Below are 17051 nucleotides of genomic sequence, written 5' to 3'. Positions count from 1 at the left end.
GGCTTCACAAGTGACTCTCTCCTTCCAACAAGTGGAAGAAGCAAAAGCCACATGTCCTCTCTGATTTGCATAGCATCCTAGCTCCTCCAACATTGCATTGTGGTCATCCACAGGGACCACACGAGTCAAATAAGTAAGCTGGCCCAAATAGAGCTTTCTATAATCTATGACCGCCAACGACTTGTAGGCCGGATGTACCAATGCGGCAAAACCATGGATGGGCTTATGCATGCATGTCCATCTCTTTGTTGTCTCTAGAACATGTGCATGTTGTGTCTCTATGATCACGGTGTAGGCATGTGTCTTCACCAATGCCGCTCTAAAGAAGTGAACGAGAAGGCCCATGGTGGATCTCTTGCAATCACTTATACTTAACACCTTATAAAAGGGAGTCACAACAATGACAATCGCACAGTCTTTTTGCCAAAATTTCTCATTAAGGCTCAAGCGTTGCATGGCTTTGGCCTTCTCTGTCTCATACTCATCCCACTCATTTCATAGAGTGGACACCACTGTCTGTGGCGCAAGGCTGGCGCAAGTAGATCGCACCTCATAAACGTGCTCGAGCAATAACTGCATGTAAGAAAACCGAGTCAAAGAAGGCTTCTTCAACTGGAGTGTGCTATGCTCAGGATACATCGCAAGTATCTTTATCTTTATTGTGAAGAAGGTGACAACTAATGTAGCTTTGTGGACTGCCCTTTTCATCCACTTGAGTTTCTCAATGTCCTCCATGAGCAAGTCCAATCAATGACTTGCACATGGATTCCACACAATCGTGGGAAAATTGGCCTCAAGCAAATGGCCCTTGCGTTGACAATTCGATGCGTTCGGCAAGAACTTGCACCACATTCGAGGGGCCTACCTACAACCACAAATTACAAGTAACAATACTTAAAGGTTAGAGAGAGAAAGAGAGAGTTGAGCCTTTTAAGTTTTAACTTTCAAGATTCAAGAATGAAGAGTGATGGGTTTTGGGGGAAAAGAGAGAATCTAGATAGATATTAGAGAGAATAGGGAGATAGATAGTCATGCATAAATTATAATGAAAGAAAGTGAAATAAATTTAAAGGGCAATGACAAATGTATATCACAATGATAGCTTGCAAAATGTGGCAGTAGATGATTGCCCTTGTCATTTGCCTTCCCCTCTTGCCAGTATCTACGATCTGCAAAAAGTAAGTGCTGAGAGGACATGAGATGAGTATGTTGATGGTGCCCCATTTCATACGATCACTCCATCCGTCCTCATTGAGAATGGAGCAACCATATTTTATCCATGCAGCCCAAATAGGATTAAGGGCTCTTTCAATCCTCTCCTTGTCTTCATCAATCTTTTTCGTCTTCATATCATTGTATGTGACACCGGTCCATCCTTCACATGGACTCACATCGGCAATGGCTTTTACCATCTTCTTCCATTGCTCTTGCTTTAGGACATTGAATGTAAGATTGCACTTAATCATTGTGCGTGCAATTTCATGCAATTTCAATGTCCACAAGTCGTTGCCTTTCTCTAAGAAAGGCAATCGATCCACGTACATGACCAATAGCTTGAGAGAGAGAGGATTATCTCTCTGGTGCCGCATGAGTCTCCACTCTTTTTTTTGCGCAAGCCAGATACGGATGTGGAGCCCCCACTACCAATGGTAGAGGCCTCTCCTGCATTGGTTGAAGATACACCCACATTCGATGGTTTCTCATTAGTAGGTATAGGAGTTGGTGTAGATATGCCACTTCCTTCTCCACTTTGTAAAGAAACCGATACGAGAGCTGATAGAGCCCGAGGAGGTATGGGCAGCTAGGTTTTTACCAGCATGCATCCCCCTTTAGGTGGCAGGTAGAGTGGGTGGCGCCCTGCAGGGGACTTTCTTTGCCGTTCAGGAGGGGGGACGTCTGGCCCTTGACAGAGGGCAGCAGGATGAGGGGATTGCCACCCTTTTGTGGAGGAGGATTCGGGTGGTGGGTCTTCAAGGGAAGACATGGCGACTAGACCCCTTTGTTTTCTGGAAGCCACTCAGGGAGTGGCGCCTTTGGATTTGGGAGGGCAAACCACTTGATGAGTTGGAGTGGCATCCAGGAGAGTGGCTATGGCCAGCCTCTACGGTCGCCACCCAGGTTCCTAGAGTACATTGCTAGGATTGGCAGACATGTACTGATGCAGGAGGATATGGACTGGACGCCATCATGTAGCAGGAACTGGGCGGAGCACAGCATCATGGAGCCCTTTCGATGGACCTTCTGGCACCGCCTATGGGATAGTTGGAGGCCGAGGAGGGTGTCATATTTCTTATGGCTGGTGGCACATGGAGGTTTGGTGGTGGAAAGTTGGCTTGCCCAGATGCAGAAGGAGGGAGGTTGTAAGCGCTGCACCCAGTAGCCTTTGGAAATCCCAAAGCACTGCCTTTGGTCATGTGAGGAGGTGCAACTTGTGTGGAGAGGAGCATGCCGTATCCTTCGATGTATAGCACCCAGCCTTGGGTGTATCTCAAGGAGAGCTTTCTGTTGGCAGGCAGTCAACCAGGGACGTCACCTTTTGTATCAGGCTGGGATGTAGGACACGATATTCATGATCGAGATAGGGTCGTGCGCAGTGGTCGGTTTGGAGGCTCTACCCATCCGCCAGGTACTGGAGCCCACAGCAGACTGCTCAGAGGTATGGGAGATTATAGGGAGTCTTACTCGATGGCATATATGGAAGGCGCGGTGCTAGGAGGCTTTCGGCAGAGAGAGACTTTCAGCACATGCGACCTTAGTAGAGCTCTAGACCTCCATCATCCACTTCCTCCGCGGCCGATGGGATCAGGTGCAGGGCGAGTTAGGAGCTCCGTGGTCACTTCATGAGTACTTGGGGCGGCCAGGGTCTATTTTTTGTGATGCAGGTAGGCAGCCCCATTTGGCGATAGACCAACCCCCCCACCATGGCTTCTTGCCCCCATCCCCCCTAGACCGCCCTGAGAGGCTTGTATACATGATGTATTGGTGACTTTGCATCAGCTCTAGCTAGTTTGTTGAGCATGAGCACTCTGTTGTAATCAGTTTTTTGAGTAATATAATCAGCCACATTTTACTTGCAAAAAAAAAGAAAAAAGAAAATTGGAGCGACTCATGGATTAGCCCAAGAAGTCTATTGATAATCAGCAGAATTTCCTTCTTTAGCCCATCCAAATCTGCATTAATCTTTCTATTAGTGATATTCATGTTTCTTATTAGTGTAGATCTTCTATGGTCTAACATGTTGATGGATCTTCACATTAACAGGCCAAGCATAGATGGCCATGCTCAATGGTGAGCAACTTCCAAGGATGATAATCCAGGAGAACAGAAAGCTCAATCAAGCTAAAAAAGGGCAAGCAAGTGGAAAAATCTACTCCTATATGCAGTTCGATGAGTGTGTCCATCTATCTTCCCCTTGAATGAACTCCTTGCATGGAATTTGTAAGTTTAGATAGTAGGAATGCAATTTGGCATGGTCTTTGCCATCATACATTGATAGACTAAAGTTTATCATGAATTAAAAGCATTAACTACAATGTCAGCTTTAGTGAGAATTCGGAAGTTTAAAGTAGAGGCACTTCCTAAGTCTTGGGCTATGGCTGATCAGTGCCAGTATAGATTAACCAGCAGAGAATCACTTCATTCTCTTGAATGGAGAACCTCATTGTAAAATCCTCTCAGGAGTATCTTGAGGACCTCAAGTGGAGATCTCCATCATGTCAATCGAGGTCAGAAGCAGCAGAAGTCCTCTTATATAACTATGTACAGAGCATAAGTCCAAAGTAGGTCCTTCACTAATATTTCTACCTCTCCTAGTTTCCTCCCATGTCCACCTCCTTTGGCTTGGCTTGCCATATGAAGTTTCCTCCGGAAGAATATAACCACAATAAGCGTATGTGACCTTATGAGGTGTCTCAAAACTACATGGATAAACAGCATCAACTAATAATCACTCACTAGCTCCTCATCCCTCTTGAAATATCTACTCATATAGGTGTGACAAGTTCATTCTAGATGGCATTTTGAGAGCCATATGCCAGCAGATACTTCCGAGACTGTTGCATCTTTTGCAAATCTAGTTAAAATTACCATCCATTCAGTTAGGCTTCATGGTTAGAAGGACATGGTTTTTTTTCTGGCACAGATTTGTTTTTCACATGCAGTTGCAATACAAGATTATGGTAAATGGTTCTCGATTTATGAAAGGGAGAAAGTTGGGCTAGAAGTCAATGTCAAAGCCTTGAAGAGATCTGTCAAAAGAGGCAGTGAAATCAACAAAAGCAGGATATACTTTCCCAAGTGCCTAGTTTTATCAAACACATTGATAATTGTAAACTTCAAAATGGCAAACAAGTAAAAGCTTGTGACAGAAGCCTTTCCTAGATAAGGGATGCTCTTTGAAAGGTTTCTTTAGATGCATGCTTTTTGAAACGTTCATATGGTGACAGCTGACTAGTGCACACATGCATTACTTACACACATCTGCTCTCACACGGACGCACTATGCCTGCATGTACAGAGTACATACTTTTACATTCCAAGTATAACTACAAGGAGTGCATATGTTGTATTGTGCTTTTTTTGAAAATCTCTGAATTTCTAAAAGATTGGTATCTACATTTGTAAACCTCTGTTTCCTACCCCAATGATGAGGGCTTCTGCACCCCAGAAAAGGAAGGGAACCTGGTTATGATGGTTTATTGTTGCTTTTCAAGACCTAATTAAGGTGTTCTTTTGCAGGTCCGAAGCTTGGGTGCCATGGGATTTGTATTTTTATCCTCTTGGCTTTTGAGGGAAAATATTCTAGCTTTGGTGCGTTTCTCAAGATTGGCATTACTACTCACTTTTTAGGAAATACTATAATGTTATCCATGCTGCATATGCTATTTTGGGCACATAATCATGGCGTCGATGCTCTAACTTATGTGTGATTTAGGAACCTATATGCTTATAAGAGGACTTCCATTCCAATATTAAGTTCTCTGCTTGCATATCAAATGCATAAACTTGTCTGTTCTTTTGCAACTGCATGTGCCTCATATTTCAAACATGAAGTTAGTTGGCTTAACTCTAGTTAGTTGGTGGTGGGATGGCTAGGTCAACCCATGACCTAACTTAGGTTGTACCTTCACTCCTTTCAATTCAATTCAGCAAGTATACGCTACGCTCTTGCTTCAACTTACTCATTGTCATTGTCATGTTTCTCTCTTCTCCATAGTTGATTTGGCTTCTCATAATTCCTATTTAGGACATTTCTATCTCATGAGCCCTTGCAACCGAGAATGTTTGATGTAAAAACAACTGCTCGGTTAAGATTCATGGTTTAGCTTGCATCAAGTTTGATACTGACAAGGGTTGTGATCTCGCTTCACTGGACGATGTAAACTTTGTCTTGAATTTTGAATAAATCTCTTATCCGCGCAATAGCTTTATTGATTAAGACAAGCAGTCTTCTTCTCTGCGACCTTAGTCTTTTAGATTGGTTTAGTGATTGCTCATAATGAGGCATAGCCTAGTGGCCTCTTTATGGTGACTCATTTTTTCTTGAAGTTGACTACTGAAGGCTTTAATTTCCATGGCTTCTACGGTTTAGCTACCACACTGGACTCTACGAATGATGAGTGTCTTTGGCATTTGTGCCTTAGACACCTTGGGTAGGACTCTTTATTTGTTATCACATTGTCGGATGGTTGAGTTTCTTTTATGCCTAAAATTGTCCAATGGTCTATGCAAATCCTTTTAGCTTGAGAAATAGCACCCCATACCATTCCTTGGTGAGCCTACCTCTTATAAAGCTGAGGAGCCCCTTAGGTTGGTTCATGTTTATCTTTGTAGGCTAGTATCTACTAGTGCCATTAATGGCACGTTGCACTTATTTTTGATTGTGGATGACTTGTCGAGGTATATGTGGGTATACTTTCTAAAGCATAAATCTGATGCTTTCATATTCTTCGCAGCTTGGTTGCGTCTTGTGCAGAATTAGATGGGTTGCGTCCACTGTAGACTTAGATGGGTTGTCGTGTAGGTACTATGAGAAGTGATACTACTAGTGGGGTGAGTTTACCTCCCATGATTTGTCCAAGTTCTTATACGAGCACAACATATAGCATAGGAATCGATAGCGATGAATGTGACATGCTCTATGCTATTCGCAATAGAGCTCCTTGAGCACCTATGGATTGAGGCTGTTAACATAATAGTCTACATGCTAAACTCGTGCGAATTGCGATGGTCCCTTAGAAAACCCCCTTCAAGGTATTCTTTGGTACTCACTCTCTTATTTTTCACCTTAGAGTTTTTGGGAGTCATGCTTACACCTATACTTTTAATGATCACATAGGAAAGCTCAAACCTCGAGCTAATCTCTTGATCTTTGTAGGTCATTCCTTCGAGGCAGAGACATACTACTTGTTTGATACACGGAAAAACAAAGTTATTACTCAGGGAGATATATTTTTTAATGAGAGGGATATGGTGCAGTCCCCTATACTGACCTCAAAGTTGATTCCTCAGCCTAAATTGCATGAGATAGTGCCATTTAAGCTGGATCTACTATCTGCTCCAAATCCACTAGCAAAGTCACTCTCTCCCAAGCCTCCTCCCAAGGACTCGTTACCTTGTTGATACAAGTAGACCATGTGGGATTCAGGGATTCTTCCGTCGGATGCTATCGGAGAGGACTTGAGAAGATCTACTTGGCTTACATCTACTAGCTCATTTGTGTTTGTCTTTATGATATATTATATAGCACACTCTCAATTGAGGAGTTGGTAGGAGGCTCTACAACATCCCTAGTGGTGAGAGGCCATGGAAAAAGAGCTTGAGAACATTAATAGGAACAAAATTGAACCTTGGTGGATCATCCACACTGCAAGGTCATTGGAACTAAGTGGATATTTAGCACAAAATTGAAAGTTGTGGAAACTTTGGATAAGTACAAGGCTCGCTTGATGGTGCAAGGGTTTTAATAGAAGCATGATGTTAAGTATGAAGAGACCTTTGTTTCAATTGTGTGGTTGACATTATTCTGCTTATTACTTGCACTAGTTGTAGGGTGCTTGGGCAAGTGAACAATTCCCTCGCAAGGGCACTATCTAAGTGGCCTTGATGCATAGCATTTTACATAAGCATGACATTTTGCATTGCCCTTCGATTGCCCATGCATTGACATTCTGTTTTTGTAAATATGGATATATACACATTATCTATTTTTGGTTAGTGATTGATTGGTAGACTCTAGATCCATCATATTCATGGCAGCTCACATGGCAATCTCCCTAGGCTGTCTCTATCGTAGCTATCGCCCTAGTTTCCATTACAGCTGCTATCACTTGCATCTTTTGACACTTTTCAGCAAGCTGTTTATTGTTTTTTGAGATGTGAAACTTTGTTTGGCACTATGTTGGGGCTAAAGGCACCTTTCTTATGCCACCCTGTATTACTATACACACCGTTACCACCACTTGTACATTACAGGTGGCGGGCGCCCATCACTATCTCTTTATTCTTTATTCTTTTAGTGACTATTGAATAAGGGAAGGCCGGTCACACATTGTGACTGTTGAGATCCCACATATGGTCTCTTTGTCTCTCTCTCTCTCTCTTTTGCTCCATTTGCTATAGCTCTTGGTTCCGCTTGTATGCTTCCACTTGGGCTTTACCTTTCAATGGGTATAAGAGTGGGCATTCGAGGAGCTTATTTATTATTTTGCCTCAACTTTGATTCAAAGCTTCAGCTCAAGGTTTTATGGCAGCCTTGTTTCTTCCTCCCTGAGGTATACATTGAGTCTTCCCTTTTCCCGACTTGTTTCAACTTGCTCATGGCTTATCTAGGAGCTTTCCCGGGCTTAGTTGAGTCTTTCCGAGTGCTTATTAAGCTGAGAAGTAGCTATTCTATCCATTTTGAGTGTATACAAAGCATGCTGTAGAAGCATAGTTGTCAGGTACGAAAGGTACGATACGGTACGGTACGATAAAATACAGTACTAATTGGTGCCTTATTATTTTATAAGATACGATACGATATTAGTACGAAAAAAAAATAAGATGATTTTTTAAATAACAAAAACCATAAATCATTAAATGATAGATCATAGAATACATGTTTAAAGTGGAAATAGCCATTTCATTGCAGAATAAGATGAATACATGAGGGTGACCATCCCGGTCGCATGGGCTACGCAAAACATACGATACAACTACAGTCTGGTATATCTGATACAAAAAAAAGAGAGACCTATAGGCTATGTCATATGAATGATAAATGTATGATGAGACATCACTATCATCATCATCATCATCATCATCATCAAAACCATCTGAGTGCTCATCAAGAGAGTCTGAAGATGACTCCTCGGCATCGAATGATGAGATAGACTTATACTCAGACTTATACTCATCCTCATTGATGAGGTTACCATTATCATCAAATGATGTCTTCCTAGGTGGTGGTTGTGTAGGCAAGGGGGGGATGTCATCATGAGGTACAGGATGTGAGCTACTAGAGCCCCGCCTTACATATGTGTGCAAGCCACTCGAACCATCCCTCCTCGATGATGGAGGGCGTCGAATGACCATGCCCCTGCTACCACCTACTCGAACTCCTCGCCCATGAGCACGTTGACTGCGAGTGTCACGAGTATTTGCTGCTATAAGCTCTCTATAGAGCTCTGCAAAATTCATCTCCTCTTCCTCATCCACCTCCTTATGTACACTCGGAAGAGTGTCGCCCGTCAACTTGAATGTATCGACATTCACCTACACAATGCAGTGATGCATGTAAGATTGATAAATGTAAATGCTAAAGTCTAAATTGTAAAGTATAAAGTTTAAACTTCAAAGTACAAAGTTTGAAAGTTAAAACAACAAATTTTAAACACAAAAGAGGAAGGAAGTGGATGTATTAGGGACTTGCCCTTGCCTACAACCACTGGAGCTGCTTCCACACTTGCACTAGCTTCGGCTTTATGAAGGGGGCTCATAGGTTCGAGCTCTCCACCCCCGTGGGTCTCTTCCACAGATCTTCATGTAGCCTCTGCCAACTCAGCCAGTTCCTTCAGTCTCTGCTCTTCAGCTTCTTCTTCCGCCCTTCTTTTCCTGTCCTCTTCTGCCTTCTTCGACTCCTCTCTTATCCTTGCAAGCTCCTTCTCCTCTTTCCTCCTTTTTTCTTCCTCAGCGCTCCTAGACTCTCTTTGAGCCCTCTTGATGTCAGCTCGTTCTTCTTTGCTTAATTTCTCTTTCCTTTCCTTCTGTCTCTTGTCCCCTTTCTTTTGTTCTCCGGGTTTGCTCGCTCGTGTAGGGGGCACCTCCTGTTCTCCCTTGTCACTTATCGTTCTTTCGCTTGATTCTCCTCCTTCGTGGTGAGGTGGGCTTTGATGCGGTGGGCTTTGATGCACAGCTCGCTCCTCCATGACGCCAGCATCCTTTATTGCTTCATCTATGATGGCTGTCAAGAGACCATCGTATCTGATTGTGGCTGCCTTTGAGGCAGGTTTCTTCCTTGTGGAGTGTGCGGTTTTACCACTGCGGCAAAACCATGGGTGGGCTTAAGCATCCACGCCCATCTCCTCTCCGCCATCTCTAAAACATATGTACGGTGTGTCTCTATGATCACTGTACAAGCACGTGTCTCCGTCAATGCCGCTCTAAAGAAGTGAACGAGAAGACCCATGGTAGACCCCTCGCAATCACTCGTACGTAACACTCTATAGAAGGGAGTCACGACAATGACGACGACACCGACTTTTTGCCAAAACTGCTCATTAAGGCACAAGCACTGTATGGCTTTGGCCTCCTCTGTCTCATGCTCATTCCACTCATTCCACAGAGTGGACACCACTGTTTGGCACAAGGCGGACGCACTTCATAAAGGCGCTCCAGCAATAACCACATGTAAGCAAAGCGAGTTGAAGAAGCTTCTTCAACTCCAGTGTGCTATACTCACGATACATCGCAAGCACCTTTACCTTTACCATGAAGAATGTGATAGTTGATGTAGCTTTGCGGACCACCCTCTTCACCCACTTGAGCTTTCCAGTGTTCTCCATGAGCAAGTCTAAACAATGACTTGCACATGGAGTCCATACAATCGTAGGGAACTTGGCCTCAAGCAAACGGCCCATGCGCCAACAATTCGATGTATTGTCAGTAACAACTTGCACCACATTTGAGGGGGACGCCTACAACCACAATTTACAAATTACAAGTTATGTATAAATCAAATTTCAATTATGAATCTTGATATTATTATAATGAAAGGAAGTGAAACAAATTTAAAATGCAAATTGCAATGTATACCTCAACGATAGCTTGTCGAATGTGGCGGTAGATGAATGCGCCCGTCGTTTTTCTCCCCCTCTTGTCGGTATTTACGGCCCGCAAAAAGTAAGTGCCGAGTGGATATGAGACGAGTATATTGATGATGCCCTATTTCTTAAGATTACGAATGGAGCAACCATATTTTATCCATGCAGCCCGAATAGGATCAAGGGCTCCATCAATTCTCTCCTTCTCTTCATCAATCTTTCTCGTCCTCATGTCATTGTATGTGACACCAGTCCATCCTTCACATGGACCCACATTGGCAATGGCTTTTACCATCTTCTTCCATTGCTCATGCTTTAGGACATTGAATGCAAGATTGCACTCAATCACCGTGCGTGCAATTTCAATGTCCACAAGTCGTTGCCTTTCTCTAAGAAAGGCAACCGATCCACGCACATGATTGGGAGCTTGAGAGAGAGACGATTGTCTCTCCGGCACCGCACGAGCCTCCACTCGTCTTTTACCAGAGCCGGATGTGGATGTGGAGCCCCCACTACCAATGGTAGAGGCCTCTCCCTCATCGGTTGAAGATATGCCCACATTGGATGCTTCCTCGTTAGTAGGCATAGGAGTTGGTGCCGATAAGCCACTTTTTCCTCTTGTGGATCCCCCTCTCATCTTGGCGAGAATCTCCTCCGCAATGTTTTGAGGGATCTCCTTTGCATGGAGCAACTTGCCCCCCCGTCTTGGAAAGATGTTGGAGAAGCTGAGTTGCACCACTTGTATAGCGCTTCCCGCAATACTTGCATGTCCAATGGTGGGAGTTGGACTTCTTTGTGTCCCTCTCCACATGGATCGCATGCAAATTGAAGGCCTTGTGCTTCTCATGAGTCATGGTGGCGATGACAAATAAAGAGGCCCCACAGAGAGAGAGAGAGAGAGAGAGAGAGAGAGAGAGAGAGAGTGAGTGAGTGAGTCTTGAAAGTTGAAAGAGAGTGAGACTTGAGAGGCCCGAGGGTTGGGGTAAAGTTGAAAGAGCAAGAGTGAGAGAGAGGGAATGGGAGATGAGAATGGCAAATGCTTTGATAGGGTGCGGGATAGAGGGGATGGGAGATGAGATTTGAGAATGGCAAATGCTTCGATAGGGTGCGGGAAAGAGGAAGATGAGAATGGTAACTTGTAAGTGCTTGTTGAATTGGTGTGGAAGCATGGAGGAGAGGAGCACCTTTTGTAGATGAGAGAAGGGTCAAAGTTCAAAGTTCAAATAGGGTCAAAGTTCAAAGTTCAAACAATCAAAGAGAGAAGGAATCCAAAGAGAGGTCTGCAAGCTGGAAGGAATCCAAAGAGGAGCACCTTTTGCATGGCTGGAATTTGGAAATGTGGGTGGGGTGAGGTATCCAAGGCTTCCCACCCCCCCAAAAAGCGCAAGTGCAGGAAACGAGGGAAACGCGGGACGCAGGGGCGCAGGAAATACGGCCGAGAAGTTGTTTGATCCCTTTGTCTATGATAAGTTCATAAATCCAATCTTTTCTATGTACCACTAGGTCCATGTAATGACTTTATTCCATGATTAGCATTGGTACATTGTTATGTAGACATCATAATGCCTCACTTGCCGTGACCACTTGCTGGTTGTTTGCTATGGGCTTGTGCCAGTTTGCTTCTGCTGCGAAAGATTCAGGTGTTGTCTGTTACTAAGACCACCTTGTAGAGGATGCTGTTGGAGCATCTTTAGGGGGGTGAAATCCCCACTTGTTACTTGAGATATTTAATTCTCTCTCTTTCTTTTCTAGGTCTGGTAGGTCAAGCTCAGGTCATTTTGAAAATTTGGAAGTTCCTGAACCTGTTCTTGTTGAAGGAGAAGGCATCCTCTTGTTTTCAAAAGTCCCCAATAGTGTATTTCTCCATCCATTCACTATAAAGTACAAGGGGAAAATTTAAATGGTGGATTGCCTGGTAGCTCAAGCATTTTAACTTTTCCCACTCCTACTTTTGACTCTTTTGAGTTGGAAGTTATTCATTTAGATATAGGTTTTTCACATGCCAACAGTGCCACTGGCAAACTCGGATCATCTAGATACTGACTTCTTGGTAGTAGCAAGCCCCTTAACTGACTGCATTTTGTTTTGTAACTGTGTCTTAGCCAGTGGCTTGTGTTTGCTGCAGATCACAGTCAATGCCCATGCATCAATAACATACATGCTTGGAGCAGTTGGAGTTGATCTTGTGCCATCTATGGGGAGCATTTACTTCATTTTTGGGACTTTGGTATGTGTTTCAGCCAGCTTATATGAATTGGCATTAAATGGTTGCACAACATTCATTGATCTCTCTGAAGAAAAGAAAGAGCACGTGCTTATTTCCAAGGATTGCATATGCAGGTGTTGCTGAACTGTGGCTCATTTGTGTTCCTGCTTCATGTACTGTATGCTTTTGTTGTTCGACGTCTGGGACTAAAGTCATCAGTGGCCTTTCCAGCCTGGTTGAATGCATTGTAAAAGGTTGTCATCATATTGTAAGCAAGATGGGGGTGGAACTTTACTTTTAACATGTATCAGGTTCTGTTCATAGCCCAAGTGGTGCTTTGTTCATGCAATCCCATATGAGCACATCCTAAATTTAAAAAGTTCCATCAAGCGCTACTCTTAATGGCAGTGACTAGGTTTTTGTCATGTTTGGAAGGCTGTTTCTCCATGGCTCAAGCACTGGGATACTCAGCCTATTTCATCAGTGAAGCTAAATGTAATCTTCATTGGATCCAGGTTGTCATTCAGCTATTCAGAACCCCTCTTCTTTCCTTCATGGTAAAAAAGCCCTCCCTTTTTCAATTTATTACCTATTATCATGTCCTACTTAAGAGGGCTAAATGAGTTCAAGCTTTGTGAATAACCTTCCTAAGACTGCCAATTGAATGCGATGTAAGCTTCAAAATTGTATATTCTGTTCAAAACAAATTTCTCCATGACAAAGACTGGTCAGTGACAGGAAGAGAGCTATCTGGTTCTGCATTTTGTTGTCTGTATTTTGCCATCTCAAACTTGTTGATTTGACGTTTTTACCAGATCGTGAGTGCATCATATTCTTTGCATATGAAAATGTGTGGGAGATTGGTAACTCAACTGCCACCAACAATACTTTTGAGAATCCATACAAAAACTTTCAACAAAAACATTTGTAGGCTTATCAATTTTAAGACCTCTCCCAAAACTTGGGAGGTTTTCTTTTCAGTTGTTGCAAACTTCCATTCTTACTGCGAACATTGGGTACAACAATATTTCTACTGTTCTTTGTAGCCTTGTTTAGATCTGATTGTGTATACAGAGGTTGTGTTACATTCCAAAACCCATTGGGTTCCAAAAGAATTGCAAGCTGCAACTTCACCTTACCAAAACTCTGTGCTGCTTGTAAAGGGAGTGGTTGGTCCTTGAAGATGCAAGGCCAGAATTGGTGCAGATATAGAACCACTCTCTGTGAGTGCTTTCAAGATTTTTATATTTTGATCCAAGTGAAATGGTAAACGCAAATGCTTTTGCAAATCCATTGTTGTTTTGTTTTGGGGTGGGGGTTATATGCACTTACACGTTGCATGCATACTTTCCTCCAATCCTCTTCAACTCTGGCATCTTCAACAAATTTCAGCAGAAAACATCTCAATAATTTTGACCTTTCTCCACCTTGTCTGCACAAAGACCAACCTTTCTCTATCTTTGTGCATTTTTTTGTGATGCATGTGTGGGATAGGTAGAGATTGCATTCTTGTAGGTGTACAAACTAGACATGGTAGCAACAATAGCTTGTAAATATTTTGCAAGTGCTCTCAGAGATAAGTGTGGAGCCTCCAAAGAGACCCAAGTGTTGGGCATTTAAATGAACTATTTATGAACGCTACTTGTTTTGAATGAGGATTTCTTGGATTTACAAAAGGAATGGGTTGGCTAGCTCTTTTACAAGCTAATCGTGGTAGATACTACTAAATAATGTGGGTGTACTTTTTTCTCCAAAAGATGTACTCTTTTGAAGGTGTTTTCTTTGGTGCTAGGGGCTTGAATTAGGTGGGTTTTGATGATAGGATGCGACAAGGATTAAGAGATTCTTATTAAGCTTAAGATATTCAATATGTGCTAATGTGGTTGATTTCCAAAGGCATGTAGACATTAGTTGTTAAGAATTGTAGCATCTTTGGACAAATTGGTATGCCCACTCAAGATTACCAACAAGTTGTGTGTTGGGATATGGATAAACCAACTTGAATGGAAATTAACAAATATGTGCTAATGTGGTTGATTTCCAAGGGCATTAGACATTAGTTGTTCAGAATTGTAGCATCTTTGGACAAACTAGTATGCCCACTCGAGGATACCAAAGGTCGTGTGTTGGGATATGGATAAACCAACTTGAATGGAAATTAACAACCATGCATAGTTTTATGCAGCCTTTTAAACTCAAGGGCTGTAATATTGTGGCACTTGTTTGCATTGACTTAGATTTGGAGACATGTAGATAGTATGTAAATAATCCATAACATCAAATAGCTCACAATGCTTCTAAGGTTGTCCAAAGTTGTGGATGTCAAAGCATATGAAACGTGGCAGGTGGTTCATTGACGAAGAGAATCATGAATATATTATGTTTTGATAGATGACGATGAAGAAAAGATGATGTGCAATGTTAATTTCAAACTGGCAAATTTGAAAATTGATTACCACCATGGAAGACTTGTTGATTGTTTGTAATAGTGTATATAACCATTTTTTTGATACTATACTATAGCCATGTATTGCATAAGTGATCAACCTCATAAATGTGTGCTCTTTAAGTTGATATATGGTTGGATTTATTAAAACATTACCTTTAAAAACTTTATTTGCAAGGTCTTACATTTGGCACAAGCTATGTATACTCATGGGTTTCTACTAATGTTTCATGTGGGAGTCAAAATAATTTGCTACATGAGTTTGATAGGACTTGTAGCTCTTGTTGAGCTCACATGATTTGTAAATGAAGAGAAAATATTCAATGGGTTGAAGAGTTGTCATTTTCAAGTGCTCGCATTCAAAAAAGAACGCAACACGACATGAAGCTTAAGATATCATCCTACAATATAAGCTTCAATGTATCATAATAGTGAGATGTTGCACCATTGGGACATCCTTGATGGATGAATTTGTTGAAGATGCATTAACATGATTTGCATGTGCCATTAGGATTGTGGCCTTCGTTTTGATAAGCAATTGCAAGAGAAATTATCAAGGAAAATGGGGATGGGAGGTTGTAATTTCTTAAAACAAGATGCATGTAGAAAGGAAGTCTTGAATATAATTAGTAGTTACTAAAAAAATGCATTGATGAGTGGTTATACATTCTCTCAAATTTTCATGCCAATGGTTGAGAATAGCATCACTAGTTCATAGTCGTACTGTAGAAAGTCATACTGTAGAAAGGCATCACTAGTTCATAGTATCATGAGAGGTAATTTGGGAAATGGGAGGCTTATATGTGAAACAACCTAGAGCTAATTGCAATTGTTATAATTGGGTAATTTACACAATATTTGTCATAGAGTAAGAACTTAAAGAATGGTATCATAACAACGACCATTAGGGAGTTTTGAACTAAAATATGGGCCTTTTAAGAAATGCCATGTCACAATATTTCCTAAAAAATGGGGGTACAGTTAAATTTTTGCAAACAAGCTTCAAATTTGTTGGAGTTTGAGGATTTAGATTCTACTCGTCAAGATCCTTTTGATTATATATTGGTTGATAGGGTTTGGAAGTGGGACAATGATGTTATACCGAAGATTCTCTTTTGCTTAGGTAACCCGGTTTGGAGTGGGAGAATGAAATTATACCAAAGATTATTTTATGCCTAGATGTGGGAGCAACCTGTTTATCAACAAAAAGCTCTTGATGAGTAGAATCTAAATCCTAAAACTTCGACAAATTTGGAGCTTGAATGTCCCCTTCGTTAGGGGAATATTGTGACATAGCATTCCTTAGAAAACTTATTTTTGAGTTTTAAACTCCTCTAATGACTTGCATGAGCAGTTATAAATGTGGTGTAAAAATGATATATAGCTGGGTTGAAACCATTGGATGATGAGAGATTCCTTTGAAGCTTTCTTTAAGACTTTACGTCAAAATCAATAATGCAAGTTGCCATTAAAACAACAAAAGGATGTGCCTAATTGCAGCTATAACATGAATCACATGTATATTGAAAGATTGCTCATAACCTTAGTGTATCATCTTGAATAGTTGTTGTTCGTGTTAGATTTAGTGCATCTGAATGTGTCTACTATTGAGGATACATATGTTGAATAATCATTTAATTACATTAGGACCAATTTTGAGCCAAATAAGCCTTGTAAGGATTTGGACTCATTCTTGACCACATTCTATCTAAATAAAATGGGAGAATGATACCTTATTAATTGCTCACTTTCCTATGACTTTAGATCCAATTAACATTAAATAATAACCACCCTCTCGTTTCTCTCTCTCTTTTTCTTTCATATTTAGTGTTTCTTTTTCTAAAAGTATGTATTTGACTTTGAGAAGAATGCTTGATTTTCAAAAAAATTTGACTATGACCTCTTTAGGGATGATACTTTTCTAGGTTTAAGTACATTTTAGGGATTTAATTATTTATTTTCTTTTACTTTTGTACTTTCTCTATGTTATTGTATTGTTTTAGTTGTTCCTTTTTTTGTATTCTTTGTCTTCTCGTTATTTCTCTTTCTCTCATGTTTATCTACACCATTGGAAGAGATCATCTCTCTCTTGTTCTTT

General features: G+C 41.6%; 1 protein-coding gene across 1 annotated transcript in view; it reads left to right on the top strand.

The window, feature by feature from the left end:
* LOC148027507 (uncharacterized) overlaps positions 1-13461 on the top strand; it is a 110200-nt gene extending 96739 nt beyond the window's left edge. The window contains exons 6-8 of the mRNA XM_087689239.1: positions 4738-4809; positions 12427-12528; positions 12642-13461. Coding sequence (XP_087545365.1) covers positions 4738-4809; positions 12427-12528; positions 12642-12758 — 291 coding nt within the window. The 3' untranslated portion in view covers positions 12759-13461. The remainder of the gene's footprint in view (positions 1-4737; positions 4810-12426; positions 12529-12641) is intronic.
* Positions 13462-17051: the final 3590 nt, after the last annotated feature.

This window comes from Lygodium microphyllum, chromosome 12 (assembly GCF_053477565.2).
Source record: "Lygodium microphyllum isolate KBCC chromosome 12, Lygodium_microphyllum_v1.1.10, whole genome shotgun sequence".
NCBI classification, from domain to species: Eukaryota; Viridiplantae; Streptophyta; class Polypodiopsida; order Schizaeales; family Lygodiaceae; genus Lygodium; species Lygodium microphyllum.
Note: the sequence above shows the minus strand (reverse complement) of the source record. Positions and strands in the feature narration are given on the sequence as shown.